Genomic DNA, 14,934 nt, shown 5'->3' with positions numbered 1-14,934 from the left:
AACCCTATGGCTGGGGAAACTAACAAGGCAAAAGGAAAAAGGTAAGTAAATAATTGGGCCAATATTACTGATTGTGGGGTGCCTCTGTGTTGGGGTGACGAAGCTGAGACACTGTAAAGGGACCTGGTCAGAAAGTGCTCAGGAACCATCCTCTGAAAATCAGGCCTCTTTAAGATGACCAAGGCTGGGCTCTAAACCAATGAATATTTTCCCAGAAAGGAAGGATTTAAGCAGGAATTTCTTCAAGGTGAAGACACAAGTGATCCTCAATTATTTTAATACTTACTAAATGTTTTGCATGTAAAACTGAAATAAGCATAAAAAGCTTTTAAAAATGGCCCATGATTCTGCTACGTCCTATACAAACAAGCCCCTGATCCTTACCACTTGCATTTATCACTAGGAGAAAAACTGTGGAGACTAAAGCAAGGCAGATTGCCTTATGGCATGAATGTTTGCATTGGAGGTAGCACAAGACGTTGTAAAATGTAAATCTTGTGCTCTCAAATTTACCCGTGTTTTCACAGAACTGCATCTGTGACTGTGCAGCACTACAAAAATTTCCTGCGAATGTGCTAATAGGCCTTATGAGAATGTTCTATAACCATCCATCTGTCACTTTTTAACAGGCCTGATTGGCAAGCACTTGTAACAACTGACATCTGTTCTTGCTTATTGATATGTAGATTTATGGTAATTGCCATGAACAATAAGATACGAAATTACCGAAGGTGAACATTAAATTAAATTTTCATGCCCCTATCCTTATAAATAATTTTTTAAAAAAATCTTAAGTTTCAAGCAGGCATATTGTGCATCTGTTTTGTACATAATTTAATTGTGTTTTTTTTTAATTTGCCAAGTAACAAAATGAAAGTTGTGTTCCTTGTAGTTCTGACTATTTGCCAGGCTGATGGCATGCTGGTAAATACACATTATTAAAAATGGAATCAAATTGTAATGTGGTTCTAGCACTTTATAAATCATTTTGCTTTAATTCCCAACATTTTCTCCATCATGAAGATGAAGAGTTCTTTCTTACCGAGGAGTTCTCTCCCTGCAGGTGGAATTTCACTCTTTTTTTTTTTTTTTTAACATGCCTGTGAGGCTGTTCTTCAGTGTTAAGCAGTTTGCATTTCTTCAGCGAGAGGTACAGTTGCTGAGCATGCAGCAGTTTCAAATAAAAAGAATCGAATCACTTTCTCTCTAAGTTTGTTCCGGTGTTTGAGGCTGTTTTTAAAAACCTGTGTGATGTGAAAAGTATGGACTGCGGGAAGGGAGACCATGTGAAAGCATAGTGTGTGCCAGGCAGCAGACTAATCCCCAAAACTATACATTGGTTAGAGGTTAATTGAGCCGGAATCTACTTCTACTGTGTGACCAAATCGGCTGTTGGATCTGCGCATCAACAGTACTTGGTTCCATCTTCTGAGTTTGTTCTAGCAAGCTGTGATGTTGACACATTTCACATAAAGGAAAAAAGCCAATAAACAGGGAGCAGCAGTGATGATAAAACATCTGGAGGAAGTGAAATATAGTAATGATGAGGATAGATTATTTGTGTATTTTAGCCGACAGCCTCTGGGATGGGAGTGAGGAGAAACGCCTGTAGATTTCATCAGTTCTACAGCACCCTGGGCACTGGGTGTGTTCTCAGCCTGTTATTAACATTCACACTCTTGAGTTCCACTCGGTTCGATTCTTTGGTTTTTTCTCTGATGCATGATGACAACAACAAATGGATCTTTTCTGGAGGCCCCATAGCTGACACCACATAACATCTGAAGAGCTGGTTTGTGGCCAGTGTGTTGTAGTCACTTTTCAAGTGACACATGCAGGTTGGGGAGAGGACTTCTTTGATATATGTTTCTTGCTTCTTAATATTCTTTTGGGTTTGAAAAATCTTCTGCTAGTGGAGGAGATCGCCCTTTGCTTCCACAGGAAACTAGTCTATCTGCTTCTTTGTGCTATAAAAAGGTTTTGTGAGATGGAGAGATATGGGCATTCATTTTGCCTCCACCTGGGTGCTAGACTGGCTCCCCAGGCTCAGGCGAGCTGTTACTTTTGGTGCTGCTGATTAGCCTTGTTTCTAATTCTTTGTGTTTTGTTTTCCTCAAGCACAGCATGTCTCTCAGCAATCATAGCCTTGCACCCATGTAGCTCTTCACTGGCCACAAAATAGAAAGCAATTGTGAATTGTTTACAATTCTTTTTGCTTACAAAACGAATTTCAGAGAAATCTACGTGCATGTTGCGGAAATTGGTGGGATTCCACCAGTCAGAAGCTATCTCCTAAAATACTTTTCAGCATTGCTGTATGCATCTTTGTTCACCGCTGTTTGGCAATCTAAATTGTGAACTGTTTAAAAGTACCACGAGGAAGCATCACCACACACAAAATATAATTCAAATGCAATCTCCTTCTGATCACCAGCCAGTCCAGTGGAGAGAGAGGCAACCAAGACATGTTGCTTTATTGCGTATTTCTACCAGCCAGACACAGAATGGCATTAACTGTGGCCTCCGTGAAGATTTGCATTGTTTACTGAAGTCTTGGGGTTGAGCTGTGTAGACTTCTAGTGGACCTGAAACTTTATGAAGGGCACACTGGGGCCAAAGAGCAATCCAGAATGAAACCTGAGCCCACATCCCATCCTTCAAAATGTTTCCCACGCTTGCAAAGAGATGGAGTCAATAAACTAATAGGTCTCCTCTGTCTCTAAATTTGGTGATCCACTGGCTGAACTATTCTGGAGGCTCTCCGTGTAAATCAGAATTGTAGAACGTACTTTACACATCCAGCCTCATTTAGTGGCAGATTGTGGGTGGCCTATATGAGTTCACAAGTGTGTGAACAAGAGGATTCTAGGAGCTTCTCTCTCTCTTTCCTCCCCTACTTTTGTGCCCCTGGATAAGGGCCAGGCACAATCTTTACCCTTGTGCTTTCTGAGAGCTAGAAGATGAGGGCCTCTAATGTCAGAAACTCTGGAAGATGGGGAGGGGCCATAGCCAGCTTCTCTCTCCATACCAGACAGCACAACTTGTTTGTTGCAGGCTGTAAAAAACCATAAGCTGTGGCCCTGCTCTCCAAGAGGACTTGCACCTGCCTCCAGCAGGGACAACGTACCTCCCAATTCATCCCTTCACTATCATTGCTGCAGTTGATGAGCAAGTATTCAGCTGTGAATAATGTCCTAAAAAGATATACATAGAAATTTCAGATTTAGTGATGGACAAGCTCTTAAAGGCATGGATCAGCATAAACAAATGTGAAGCTTCCCCAAGCATCCTCACTTAACCAAACCTATGCATTGAAAAGTACCTAGCCAAACCACTTTGTGTTGGAAAGCTCACAAGGACCATCTCTCATAAGAAATTTCCATTGTTCCCTAGGTTTAGCCTCTTAGGAAACACTACTTGGTATACTTTAGTATTTCCTTGTCCTATCCCATCTGAAATGAAGAAGTTCAAGGCTCAACCTTTTCAAAAAGTTCACCAAATTCTTTCATGCTTCAAAAGAAGACTTGGTTGAAGAAGAGTTGTGTTTCAGGCTGTTTATTTTTTTTCAGACAGGTTTGCCCATCCCTAATTCTTTGGTAATTGTAAAGTTTCCATGTAATTAAACTACAGAGTTTTTAAAGTATTTCTGTAAAGCACTTTGAACGTGATGAGTGGTGTGTATAATCATGATAAAGCTCTAGCTTAAAAAGCTGAGCAAACTCAATGACGACCTGTGATTACAGGATACAGTAGTTACACCTAATTACCTTGGTTATTAGTCCCTTGTAATTAGAGTAGTTATCTGTTTTATTGTGCCTTGTAAACTATTATAGGTGATAGGGTTTGAGACAAGCCTTATGGTTTATATAGTTCTTAAATTCTATGAGTAGTCATGAGAGAGGTTTTCCTCTGTTAGTCCCTCAAAGTGTATGATGTTGGTCCCAGACTCCTCTAAGTGATGGATCTTCAGCCATATTACCGGTAAGATCATCCATCACCTACTTCTTTTCAATAATGGCTCTACCAAAAAAAAAAAAGTGCTTGACTCCCACAACTGGGGACAATTTTCAGAAGAGCTCCGTTCTCAGTTAGACACCTCAATAAAGTGACCAGATTTTCAGAAGTTCTCAGCGTTTAGCGGCTCTGATGGTAGAACAATGGAAACTTCTGAGTGCTGAGCATTTCTATGAGATTGGTTTCTAATGTCTAACCTAATTCTGTCCTGTGTTAGTTTCAAGCTATTGCTGCTCTTTATTATGCCACCTGCTCTCCGTCTCTGTAAAATATCCCTCCTGCTCTTTTATTTTATTAGCTCTCAAATACTTATAGAGTGTTGTGATAGTCCCTCTTCTCATTTTCTCCAAGTCCATATTAAGTTCTCCTGCTCATATGGTCATAGCTTAATTACTTTGACATTCTCATCTGGATTTCCTCTAATTTATCAATGTCCTTTTCATATGGCATATGCAGAACACCTGCGTGTGGCCAAACCAAGGTGCGGGAAAGAGGCATTATTTCTTTCTTTGTCCTACAAATGATGCCTATGTATATAGCTGTGATGCCCATATATATACACACTTGGTACACCATTTTCATCTTTGAGCAGCTGCATCACATTGAGATTTCAAGTTCTTTGTCACATTGTTGTTCTTTAATCGTTTTTCTTCCATTTTGCATGAGTGTTGTTTAGTATTTGTCTGTCAACAGATGTTCCATTTCATATTTATCTAAGTTAAATTCCATGTTTTATAAATTTTCCCCTCCCTTGAAGGTCTTTACATCATTCTGAAATGTAGATGTATCCTTCACTACGTCTCATAAAGTATTGAATAAACTAACAAGTGTTTTTGGGAACCTGGATGGCTTACATGATACAAAATGTTCTGCCTAGAGGTCCCCAGTTCAAATCTGGCCCCAAATGATAGTGACTGAAAATCATTACTGTCTGATATCTGTTCCGTGCTGAATTTGAAATGAATTTGATGGTCTCGATTCAGTTCCAAATAGACAGAAGGAATTTCCGGCAAATATTGCTCTCACAATTGGCTGTTATTGTGCGGTAGACTCAGTAGAGAAGTGAAGAGGGGACCTGGGGATTGAACTTGATAAGATCCAAGTACCTCCCAAGCAATAACTAATTTACCTTCTCTCCACCTGCATGAGGTCAGGAAGTATTATTATCCCCATGTTTCACCCAGAGAGATTAAGTGACTTGTCACACCACAACTCTTTGACGGAGATGGGAACTGAACACAAATTTCCTGAGTTGTAAGACCGTGCTATAACAACAAAAGCATCCACCCTCTTACCTGTAAGACAGATACGAGGCGTGTTGGCTGGCACCAGTGTGGGGTAGCTTATTCTGCCCAGGCTCTTCTGGGAATGAAAGGAGAGTTTAAGTCACTGGTTAGACTGTCAATCCGGCAACCTTTACAAGTCTTATATTCCTTTACAATAAATACAACTTTTAAATCTCTTCATTAACCCTATTGCTGAAGCTGCCTTTTGTTCTCTGCGCAGGCATGAATGCTTTACAGTTACAGAATTTGGCAACCTTAGCAGCTGCAGCAGCCGCCGCCCAAACCTCAGCTACCACCACCAATGCAAATCCTCTCTCCACAACGACTGGTGCTCTGGGAGCCCTCACAAGTCCCGGTAAGAGTAGTTTACTTTCCATTCAGATTCTTCATTAAAGACAGGAAGGAGAGCCTCAGAATGGTGATCCTCTATCTGTTTATCACCTCCAAAAGCAACGAACTTGTACATGAAATGCGTGGAGGCTTTTTTTTTTATTGAGTAGAATTTTTTAATTAAAAATGTGTGTTTAAGCAGCTAAGTAAGGCCTGGATTTTGCAAGTTGCTCCATGCGGGCACAGGGGTCTGCTCTGCCAAGCTCGCTGCAGGATTAGGGGCAACATTGCAGTCTTACAACACCCAGAAGGCACAAGAAAATTCTAGCTACATGAGGAACTCAGTGAGGTTTAACTTTTCAAAAAGAATCCAGAACATGAGCCAAGACCTCTCATGCTAGAAAAAAAGACAAACTAAATTTGTTTCCTCTTTTTTTTCCCCCCCTTGCCTTTTCTTTTTCTTCTTATGGTGCCTTCAGAGATTGCTCCTGCTGGTAACTGAGAGGCGATTATGGAAGTAAGACCAGATGCATAGTGAAAATCTTGCCAGATTCTGATCTCCATTACACTGGTGCAAATCCAGTATACAATAACTCCTCATCATCTCCAAAGCCAGTGGAGGGTAGAGTTATTTACATTGGTGTAACTGAGCTGAGAATCTGCCCCCTTATCTGTGTTTATGGCAGGTCTAAAAACATTCATATCATTTTGGAGCCACTAAAGAACATTTCTGTTTAATCTTGTTTCTAAGTATATTCATCCCTCATGATAAAATAAGCTGTGGCAGAAGGTTTGAGCTCAACCGCAAGGGAGGCAATCTTTGACATATGTTATAGGCAGAGATTGTAACACCACCTATTATTATTAACACTTCCATTATAAGACTCTGTTTTCAGTGGCTTTTCCCTTTTTACCAGACTGTTGGACTGAATTTTTCCATGCCTGGTGTCTGCCTCAGGCTGAATGTGTTAGGAACGTTTCAGAGACAATGGTGCAGCCATTTCCAAGGATGAAGCTAGGGGGAAGTACTTCATTTTTCAATGTTAAAAAAAATAATAATAATTCTGCAGTCTTTTCTTTGGGAAGCTCTAGAACACTAGGCTTTGGAGTGGGGACTCGAAATTTGTCAGGGATGAGGCCTTTGTGTCAGAGATGTGTCTTTTTCTGTTTCTCTGGAAATCTGCCCAAATTTGGTCAAGTTTAAGTGTTCAAAAAAACCTCAGTTCAGACATGCCCAGTAGCGACTTGTTAGGGTATGTTTAATCACTTGAGCTGGAGGTATAGCTCAGATAGAAGTCTGCACGCTAGCTTTGCTCGAGCTAGCGCACTAAAAATAGAAATGTAGCCGTGTTGGTACAAGTGCGGGGATGGACTAGTCACCCAAGTAAGCACCTAGGATCCAAGGCGGGATTGTACTCAGGGAAGCTAACCCCTCCTGCTGCCTATGCTGGCTACACTTCTGCACTTGATCACAGCTAATGCACTCATGTCTACCCAAGCTGTAAATTACATCTCCAGCATAAGTATAGACATGTACCCTTAGTGCTTAGCAGCTAAAATCTCTGAAGATTCCATCCTCCCTGAGCATGCTCCATCCCCATACAGCTCCTAGTGCTCATCGGACTGCAAATATACCATTCCCACAAAGCAACAGAGCAGGATCCAACCCAGGGGCTATGGGGCTTAGAAAGACTTTCTCTTGAATTACTGCTTCCCAGCCAGGATGGGGCTGGGCATCAGAACTGACAGCAGAAAGCCTGTCTCTCCTGTGCTCTCGATGACACCCCTGCTGGAGCCCAGGCAGTGTGGAAGAGGAAGGTGCCTCACTCAAATGCAGAGGAGGCAGGAGCTAGACTGGGGGAAGGGGGCTGGTGAGACCGGGACTATGGTGAAAGAGAGAAAACGTGACTTGAAGTTTGGGGGGAGAGAGGGACTGATTTGGCAAGGAAACTGGGACTGGGAACGAGTGGAGGTGAGTAGACACATCTGACCAGGAGCTAAGATGAGAAGGACAACAGGGACCAGCTAGATAAAGAGACTGGGACAAGGAGCCTGACACAGGGGAGACTGGGACAGAGACCGGGGCGTGGAGAGGGGAAATTAAGACTGGGAGCCAGTGGGGATGGGGAAAAAGAGGGCAAGGGAGCTTGATGCTATGGGGAAGGCAGAGAGAGATTGGACAAGGAGTTGGTGTGGGGAGGCAAGGAAACTGGGAGTGGGAAAGGAAAGATACTGGAAGGGTAGGGAGACTGGGACTCAAATGGGGACCTTCGAGGGAGAGACTGGGTCTGAGGTGAGACTGGGTAGGCGAGGAGAATGGGCCTGGGCCTGGGACGAGGAGCCAAGGGGTGGGAAGACACAGGACTGGGACAGAGACAGGTTAGAGGGGATGGGAAAGAAGGGGTCAAGCTTAGGGGAACTGACGGAAGGGTCTGTGATGTCTACCGGAACACACACTCCTCCTGGCATGGCACCCAAGATTCCTGAGTCTCACTATTCTTTCTGCTGTCATCAAATCTGTGAAATCCACTGGCAGAGTGTCTCGCACTGCTGTCAGAAACTCTGTTAGCTCAGTTGGTAGACATCTGGGCAGTAGATCTAAAGGTTCCAACCCTGCTGATGGCCCATGTTGGCAACTGTATGATGCCACATGATACAATTTCTGGTGTTTTTCAGTTTACTCTTTTAAAAACCTAGGAATTAACAAACAAAACACTATGTTAAAAGAACATTAAGGTTGCAAAGTCAAGCACACAAAAGCTAGGAAATTCCATACTGAGGACCCTTGCCTTATTTGTTGCAGAACTTGGAAGTTGTGTAGTGCATGAGGCAGGGGACTGCATGAAGAGGAAGGACAGTCTCATGGTTAGGGCAGTTGAATGCTGCCCTGGAGAACTGGATTCTATCCCTGCCCTGCCAAACTACGTGATGCTGGGCAAGTCACTTAACCAAACTTTTCACAGGAGGTCACTATTTGTATTTTCATCGTGTTCTGGGTGCTCAACTTGAGACCCTGGAGTATGACTTGCACAAGTGCTGAGCACTCACAGGTGCAACTGAAGTCAATAGGATCTGTGCTTTGAAAAGATAAAATGTTATATAATGCCAAGGATCTGAAAAATCATGTTATAGGCATCTCAAATAAGTACCCACAATTAGTGGATACTTTTGACATTAATTTCTCTGTACATCAGTTCTCCATCTGTAAAATGGGGATAATACCACCCTTCAACAGGGGCTTTGTGAACCTACATTAATTAACATTTGTGAAGCACTCAGATACTATCCTGATGAGTGCCATAGAAAATTCAATGAGGAAATGAATAGTTCTGAATTTAGAGCAGGGTTTGAATAGTGTGCAGTAAATAAGGAATGAGGCCACACAGTGAACAATGAGGAGAAAACAAAATATTCAATAGCTGCTCTTTCAGTAAGCACCATTCATCCTGTGCACTGAATGAGACAGGGCTCCTCTGGAAAAAATAGTGTGATAATATACTAAAGACTCTATTATCATACGTATGTACAAAGGGGCTGAATTAAGGTTGAGGAGGCAACCTTAATTCTATAATGACTTTCCATGAGGTCTGTGGTACAAACAGCTGTCTTGAGGATTCTATACACTATAGATTTTGGAGATGAAAAAGACTCCTCAGATCAACTAGTCCAACTTCTGCAAACATAGGATTGTTCTAAAGGGCATTTCCAAGTGTTGCTTAACCTGAATAACTCCAGAGATGGGAATATTTACACTTCCCTTCCAATATTATTTAATGGCCTAATTAACCTTATTGTTAGAAAATGTTTTCTGGTATCCAGCCTAATTATTTGCTTGCATCCCACTTTTCCATTAGCCACTTTAAATGGTTCTTTCCCACACAATCAGAGCATTTTAAAAGTTAGGGATGGCCTATTTGGCTATCTAGCCCATATTGCTACCAAAGGATTGTTCACTGCTGTATGTTTTTTGCTGTGTTGGGAAGACTAGCTTTGAATGTCTGAATATATCCAGGCTTCTACTCGTATCTTAATCATTTTTATCACCTTTTTCTGGACCCCCTCCAATGTGATTATGCCTTCATTGAACTGGGGCACCCAGCACAGCACGCAGTGTTGCAAATGTATTTAATTCAATGCTACATGAAGATAGGCTAACCTATGTAGTTGTGCTTGTGCTTCATATAATGCAGAATATATTGTGCAGTATATTACATTGTAAAATTGTATACATACATAGCTATTCAATTATATCGTAGCATCCGTGCTGAGCATCTCCTCGCATTTATCTCTCTCTGAGTCATATTGCCAGTGTTTTAGATTATATTTCCCAAAGTTTTGTTGGTTTTGCATTTTTTGAGATAAAATTTCATTTTTTGATTCCTTCTGGTTTCTCTGATCTGGCAAGAAATACCTTCACTCTTCTCTACTTCCCTTGAAAAGCATGGAAGACTAAGACCTTATATGGGAATGCAGGGCTCCTCTATTGAGTCAGATGCTAAAGCCCTGAATTAAGAGGCAGAGTAATTACTCCACCCAGGAAGGAGGTGAAGTTTGGACACTCCTCAGCTAGTGTAAATCAGCATAGCTCTGTTGGCTTCAGTGGAGCTCTGCCATTTTATACTGGCTGAGCACCTAGCCCAGAGACTTCCCTATGAAACCTGGGGAAGCTTTGGAAGAAGCCGGATGTGGCCTTTTATTTCACCGTAATTTCATTTATAAAGCTGAGGGTACTGTATGGACGCTGTTTGCATAATACAAAACAAACATCCCAAATATGCAATAAAACTAAATACTAATGAGCGCTAGCGCTAAGAAAACAAACTTGCACCATCCCTGAAAAGCAAAGGGCCTAACAGTGGGAACTTGCAAATCCTCCTGGGAAAATAGGTGTTTTTAGATGATGGCTGTGAATGGGATGTGCTGAGGCAGATGTTTCAGATGGGATGAGTAAATACCTCCTAGGTGGCAACACAGTATGGGGGGCAGTGGTGGCCCCCTAGTGGCAGAAACCATGATTTTCAGAAATGACTCATGATTTTGGGTGACACCTTGATGATTTTCAACAAGGGCTGAGCACCCAACCTCCCAAGTTAGGCACCCCCAAATCGCAAATCCCTTTTCAAAATCTTAGCTGGAGTTAATAGCCACAGGAAAACCATTTTCAGCATTTGAAAGCTTACTGTGGCACTGAGTGCATATTTAATAGTCTCCTTATGCCCATACGCACTCCACAACTAACCAACCATTGTTAAAATGTCCTTCCATTTAACCTTTCTTATCTGGTTCCACATTCTTCACCCTATTACGTATTTTGTAAACCTGAACAATATCTTCATGGATTCTTCTCTGCTCTATGAAAAATACATTTAGTTCCATAAAGCCTTTTATAGTAGCACAAAGTATTTCCATTAAAACTTGAAATAGATTGGCAGAAAACTTTTGACTCTGCCTTTCAGTATTGGAGGTTTTGTCAGAGGAATGGGGGTACTTTGGATCTAGTTTTCTTTTAATTGAATTCTCCAGTTTGTCTGGTTTAGTGGGAATAAATTATACTGTCTGATTGCAAAGCCCAGAGTAAGCACAAGAAGAAATGTTTGTTTTTCTAGATAATACATTAAATCAGTAGGCCCTGATTCAGGAAAGCTCCCATATTCAGGACAGCTTCACTTTAAGTCCCATTGATGTCAAAATGCTGTCCTGAATAGGTATGTATGTACATAAATACTTTTCTGAACTAGGCCATTAATAATAGTCCAACACCACAAAAATTCAAATCCAGATTTATCCCCTATTCCTTCAAAGTTCATTTCACGCTCAGATCTAGGGTTTTGGTTCCATCCAGAAATTGGAGCTAGCAGTAAAATCTAGCATCCTCAAAAGATGGGTGTTTCAATTTGGACTCCTCTTTAGACCTGGTCCTGTGAGGTTCAGAGTGCCCTGGACTTGCACTGAGTTCTGCAAGTGCTCAGACAGACTTGGATCCACTCAGTGCCTAATGGGGACACAGGCATAGAGATGACCCCAAACCAAAATCTTGCCTGATATTTGAGGATGCCACATTTTGCGGCTGGCCCCCAAGAAGGCTTAATAGGACTTGAAAAGTGATCAGCATCTTGCAGGACTGGACTCTCTAATACTAACTGTTGAGTTTATATGAAACGCCTCCTTTCAAAGTTCAGCCAACTATATATTTCAAAACAAAACTCTGCATTTTACTATGAACACAACCCAGTACAACTCCTAAATGGCTTTGACTCCAATCTATGAACAGTCATTCCCTTCCTTGCGCTGAACACTTTAAAGCATTCTCTCTCTTTCTAAATACTTTCTCTTAAGCTTCAGACAATATTAATCCAGAAAGGACAGAGACAATGCAATCCCCAAAACTATTAATTTTTTTATAATTGTAAATTTATATTTTCAATTTTGCATACCCATGGAAGTGTCTCCCTACAGCATTGTTAGAAATTATTTTTTAAAAGCCTTTGCCTAAAAAAACATGAAAGATTAAGCTTTCATTTTAGAAAAAAAAATCCCCTCAGGCAATAAATAGGTTCTTTTGTCTAGTGGCCTTGGGAAAAAAATTAAAATAGCTTAAATTGCCTGTGGTTATAGAGTAACAGTTTTTTGCAATTATTAGATGGTAGTGGATAAAAATGAAAGAATAAAAACCAGGTAAATGCATATTACTCTTCCATGAGTTTCTCACGGGTCTTTAGAAGCCTCATTTAATCATCTTTCTTGTCTTTTATTTTGATATGATAATTGTTTCTTTTATTTACTTTAATCACCCCTATTTGGTTAATGAATTGTTCACTCTTTTTTTCCCCACTTGCTTGGAACACTTTTCTTTTTTAAACCATTGGAACTGTATCAGTGTAGAGAGGCAATATTTTATAATGGTTAAAACTTGGGACTAGAAATCAGGAATCCGGGATTCTCTTCCAGACTGTGGCTAGATCTTATAAATAGATGCACTAGCACAGTTCCCAGTGCCTGCACAAAACTCCAGTAAAGTCAGTAGGACTCCACATGGGTGCCAGGGGGTACACTAGCAAACGCATGTTCAAGAACGGGGCCTCTGCCTCCAATGCACTGTGTGACACTTAGCTTGCCTTGATTTACCCACATGTAAACTTAGGGATAATAGAATTCACCTACCTCACATTGGTGGTGTTAGGTTTAATTAATGTTTACACAGCACTTTTAAATTCTCTGGTGAACGGTGGTATATGAGCTCCCAGTATTATATAAACTGATATTATATTCCAGCAAATACACTACAAGACGGGAACATTTAGGCTGCACACAAAAGTCAGGAAATACAAAAGTACAGTTTCACATACACCTTTAATTCTGCCCTCTTGCACATGTGCATCACAATACAGTTTTTAATCGCATGATCCTGTATTGTTTCCTAAATATAATACAGTATACATTTTTTTCAACAGTCAGTAGCACTGCCCTCCCAGGTGACTGCAAAGGGAAGGGAAGAGGCAGCAAAGGATAGAGCTTATTGTACCTGCATACATGCACACAATGCAATTTTCTGGTACCATGGGGGATAATGTAGCTAACTCAGAAGCTAATTGAGCGGTGCACATAAGTAGCCTTTGTATTCGATCAGATTTTCACAATTGTCCTATACTGCTATAGTAAATATGCAGTATGTTGTGTAAGAATAGTTTACTATGTACCTTGCATATAAATGACCTTCGTGGACTGTGAGTATACACTGTAAAGTACTACAGGATGCTAGAGATATGTATCGAACATTGTAGAAAACAATTCTGTGATGATGGAATGTTTTTGAGAAAGAGAATATGATTCTGTGGTTACAGAATATATTATAAGTGCATATGGGGCAGTTAATTAGACATGCAAAGGTAATTACCCCTCCACAAGATATTTTATAGGATTGGAATGCAGGACCTTTTCAGCCCCAAAGCACAAACCTCTACCACCTGAGCTAAGGGAGTAACTCTATTTGCTCCCAGCCATAGTAGTTTTATATGTGCACTGGCTGCCAGAGGGGAACATGACATGCACTCACTTTACGAGCATGCTATACAAACTTAACTTTGTCATTTCCTGACTTTTGAGTGCTTATCCATGCTTGCTGAAGGCCAGTTTCAGTCCTTACGGAAGTCAATGGGTAGTCTAAGATAAGTTTTTAATAAAATTTTCTAAAATGTGTTTTTGTTTTTTCTTAAAGGTGCATATTTTTTCTAAAAGTAAAATCCAAAAGGTTGAACTTCTTGGCTAAACAACACTGGAATGTCTTATCCCAGATACTGTACTTTATAAGGAGCCTCTTTATTCTGCTGGAGTTTGCAACTTTTACAATATAAGATGAGCAGTGAATGAGGCATAGTTCCCTGAAAACCCTGTCTCATTCACTGTTCACCTACACCACACAGCTAAGCTGGCCCTGCATGCTCAGGTAACATGACTTTATCAGCCTGCATACTTGGAGCCTAGAAGGAAGTGTCTATGCAAAATATATTGTGTGTGCAAAGAATATGATTTTCAACAGGACATTACACTCAAATCAAAACCACTGTGCTTTTTCCATGCCAAAGTTCAACTTTCTGGTCCCATCCATTTTAAGCAGTAGAGCGGTTATAAAAATAAAATAAAATATAAAAAGCTGTAAACATTTTTAATTAGGATAGTAAATAAGTTTTATATATGTATATATATACCCATACTCAAAATAAGCTACTTTTGGGCAGATGCCAACACTGGAAAATTTCATCCCCAAAGGAGGAAGTTTCTGAAAGTTATAAAGCAACTGAAAACAGGGGGTTAGAATAGAAATGCTTTCCCAATTTAATGAGGGCAGTTGATGCCAATCCCATTACAATTAATCTGTTCTTTCCCTTCTTAAAAGTAGGGTGGTCACTTACAGTTAGTATTTGTGGTTCATTGGTCAAAACTTATTTGCATCAACATCATCTCTGTTCACTTTTCCTTAAAGATGAAGTAAAATTATTCTTAGGGCATTTATTATTTTATCTACTCAATAACATAGCACAAAGATTGCCTTTGTTAGTTAGAAGTATTCAAGTTGGGAACACAATTGTTGAAACGTTAGGCATTTTACAGAAAATTTAAGATACCTCAGCAGAGACGCAGCAAAGAATGTTCAAATAGACCTTTTTAAAAGCTCCTCTTTTTATTCACTTCAGTACAATACCTATTTCTCCAATCAGCAGTTCACGTCTGCCACAGTGACATTTTGTTATAGGCCAATGCACCCACTGTGCTGTCTATGATTTGCTTCCAGGATGATCCAAAAATA

The 14,934-nt window shown here is 40.6% G+C and overlaps 1 protein-coding gene across 16 annotated transcripts in view; it reads left to right on the top strand.

Moving 5' to 3' along the window:
- CELF2 (CUGBP Elav-like family member 2) overlaps window positions 1–14,934 on the top strand; it is a 694,215-nt gene that overhangs the window by 641,566 nt on the left and 37,715 nt on the right. For all 16 annotated transcript variants that reach the window (XM_074942653.1, XM_074942656.1, XM_074942644.1 and 13 more), the window contains one exon: window positions 5,521–5,655. In XM_074942653.1, the coding sequence (XP_074798754.1) occupies window positions 5,521–5,655 (135 nt within the window). The remainder of the gene's footprint in view (window positions 1–5,520; window positions 5,656–14,934) is intronic.

The sequence above is a fragment of the Natator depressus genome, chromosome 1 (genome assembly GCF_965152275.1).
Source record: "Natator depressus isolate rNatDep1 chromosome 1, rNatDep2.hap1, whole genome shotgun sequence".
Taxonomy (NCBI): Eukaryota; Metazoa; Chordata; order Testudines; family Cheloniidae; genus Natator; species Natator depressus.
Note: the sequence above shows the minus strand (reverse complement) of the source record. Positions and strands in the feature narration are given on the sequence as shown.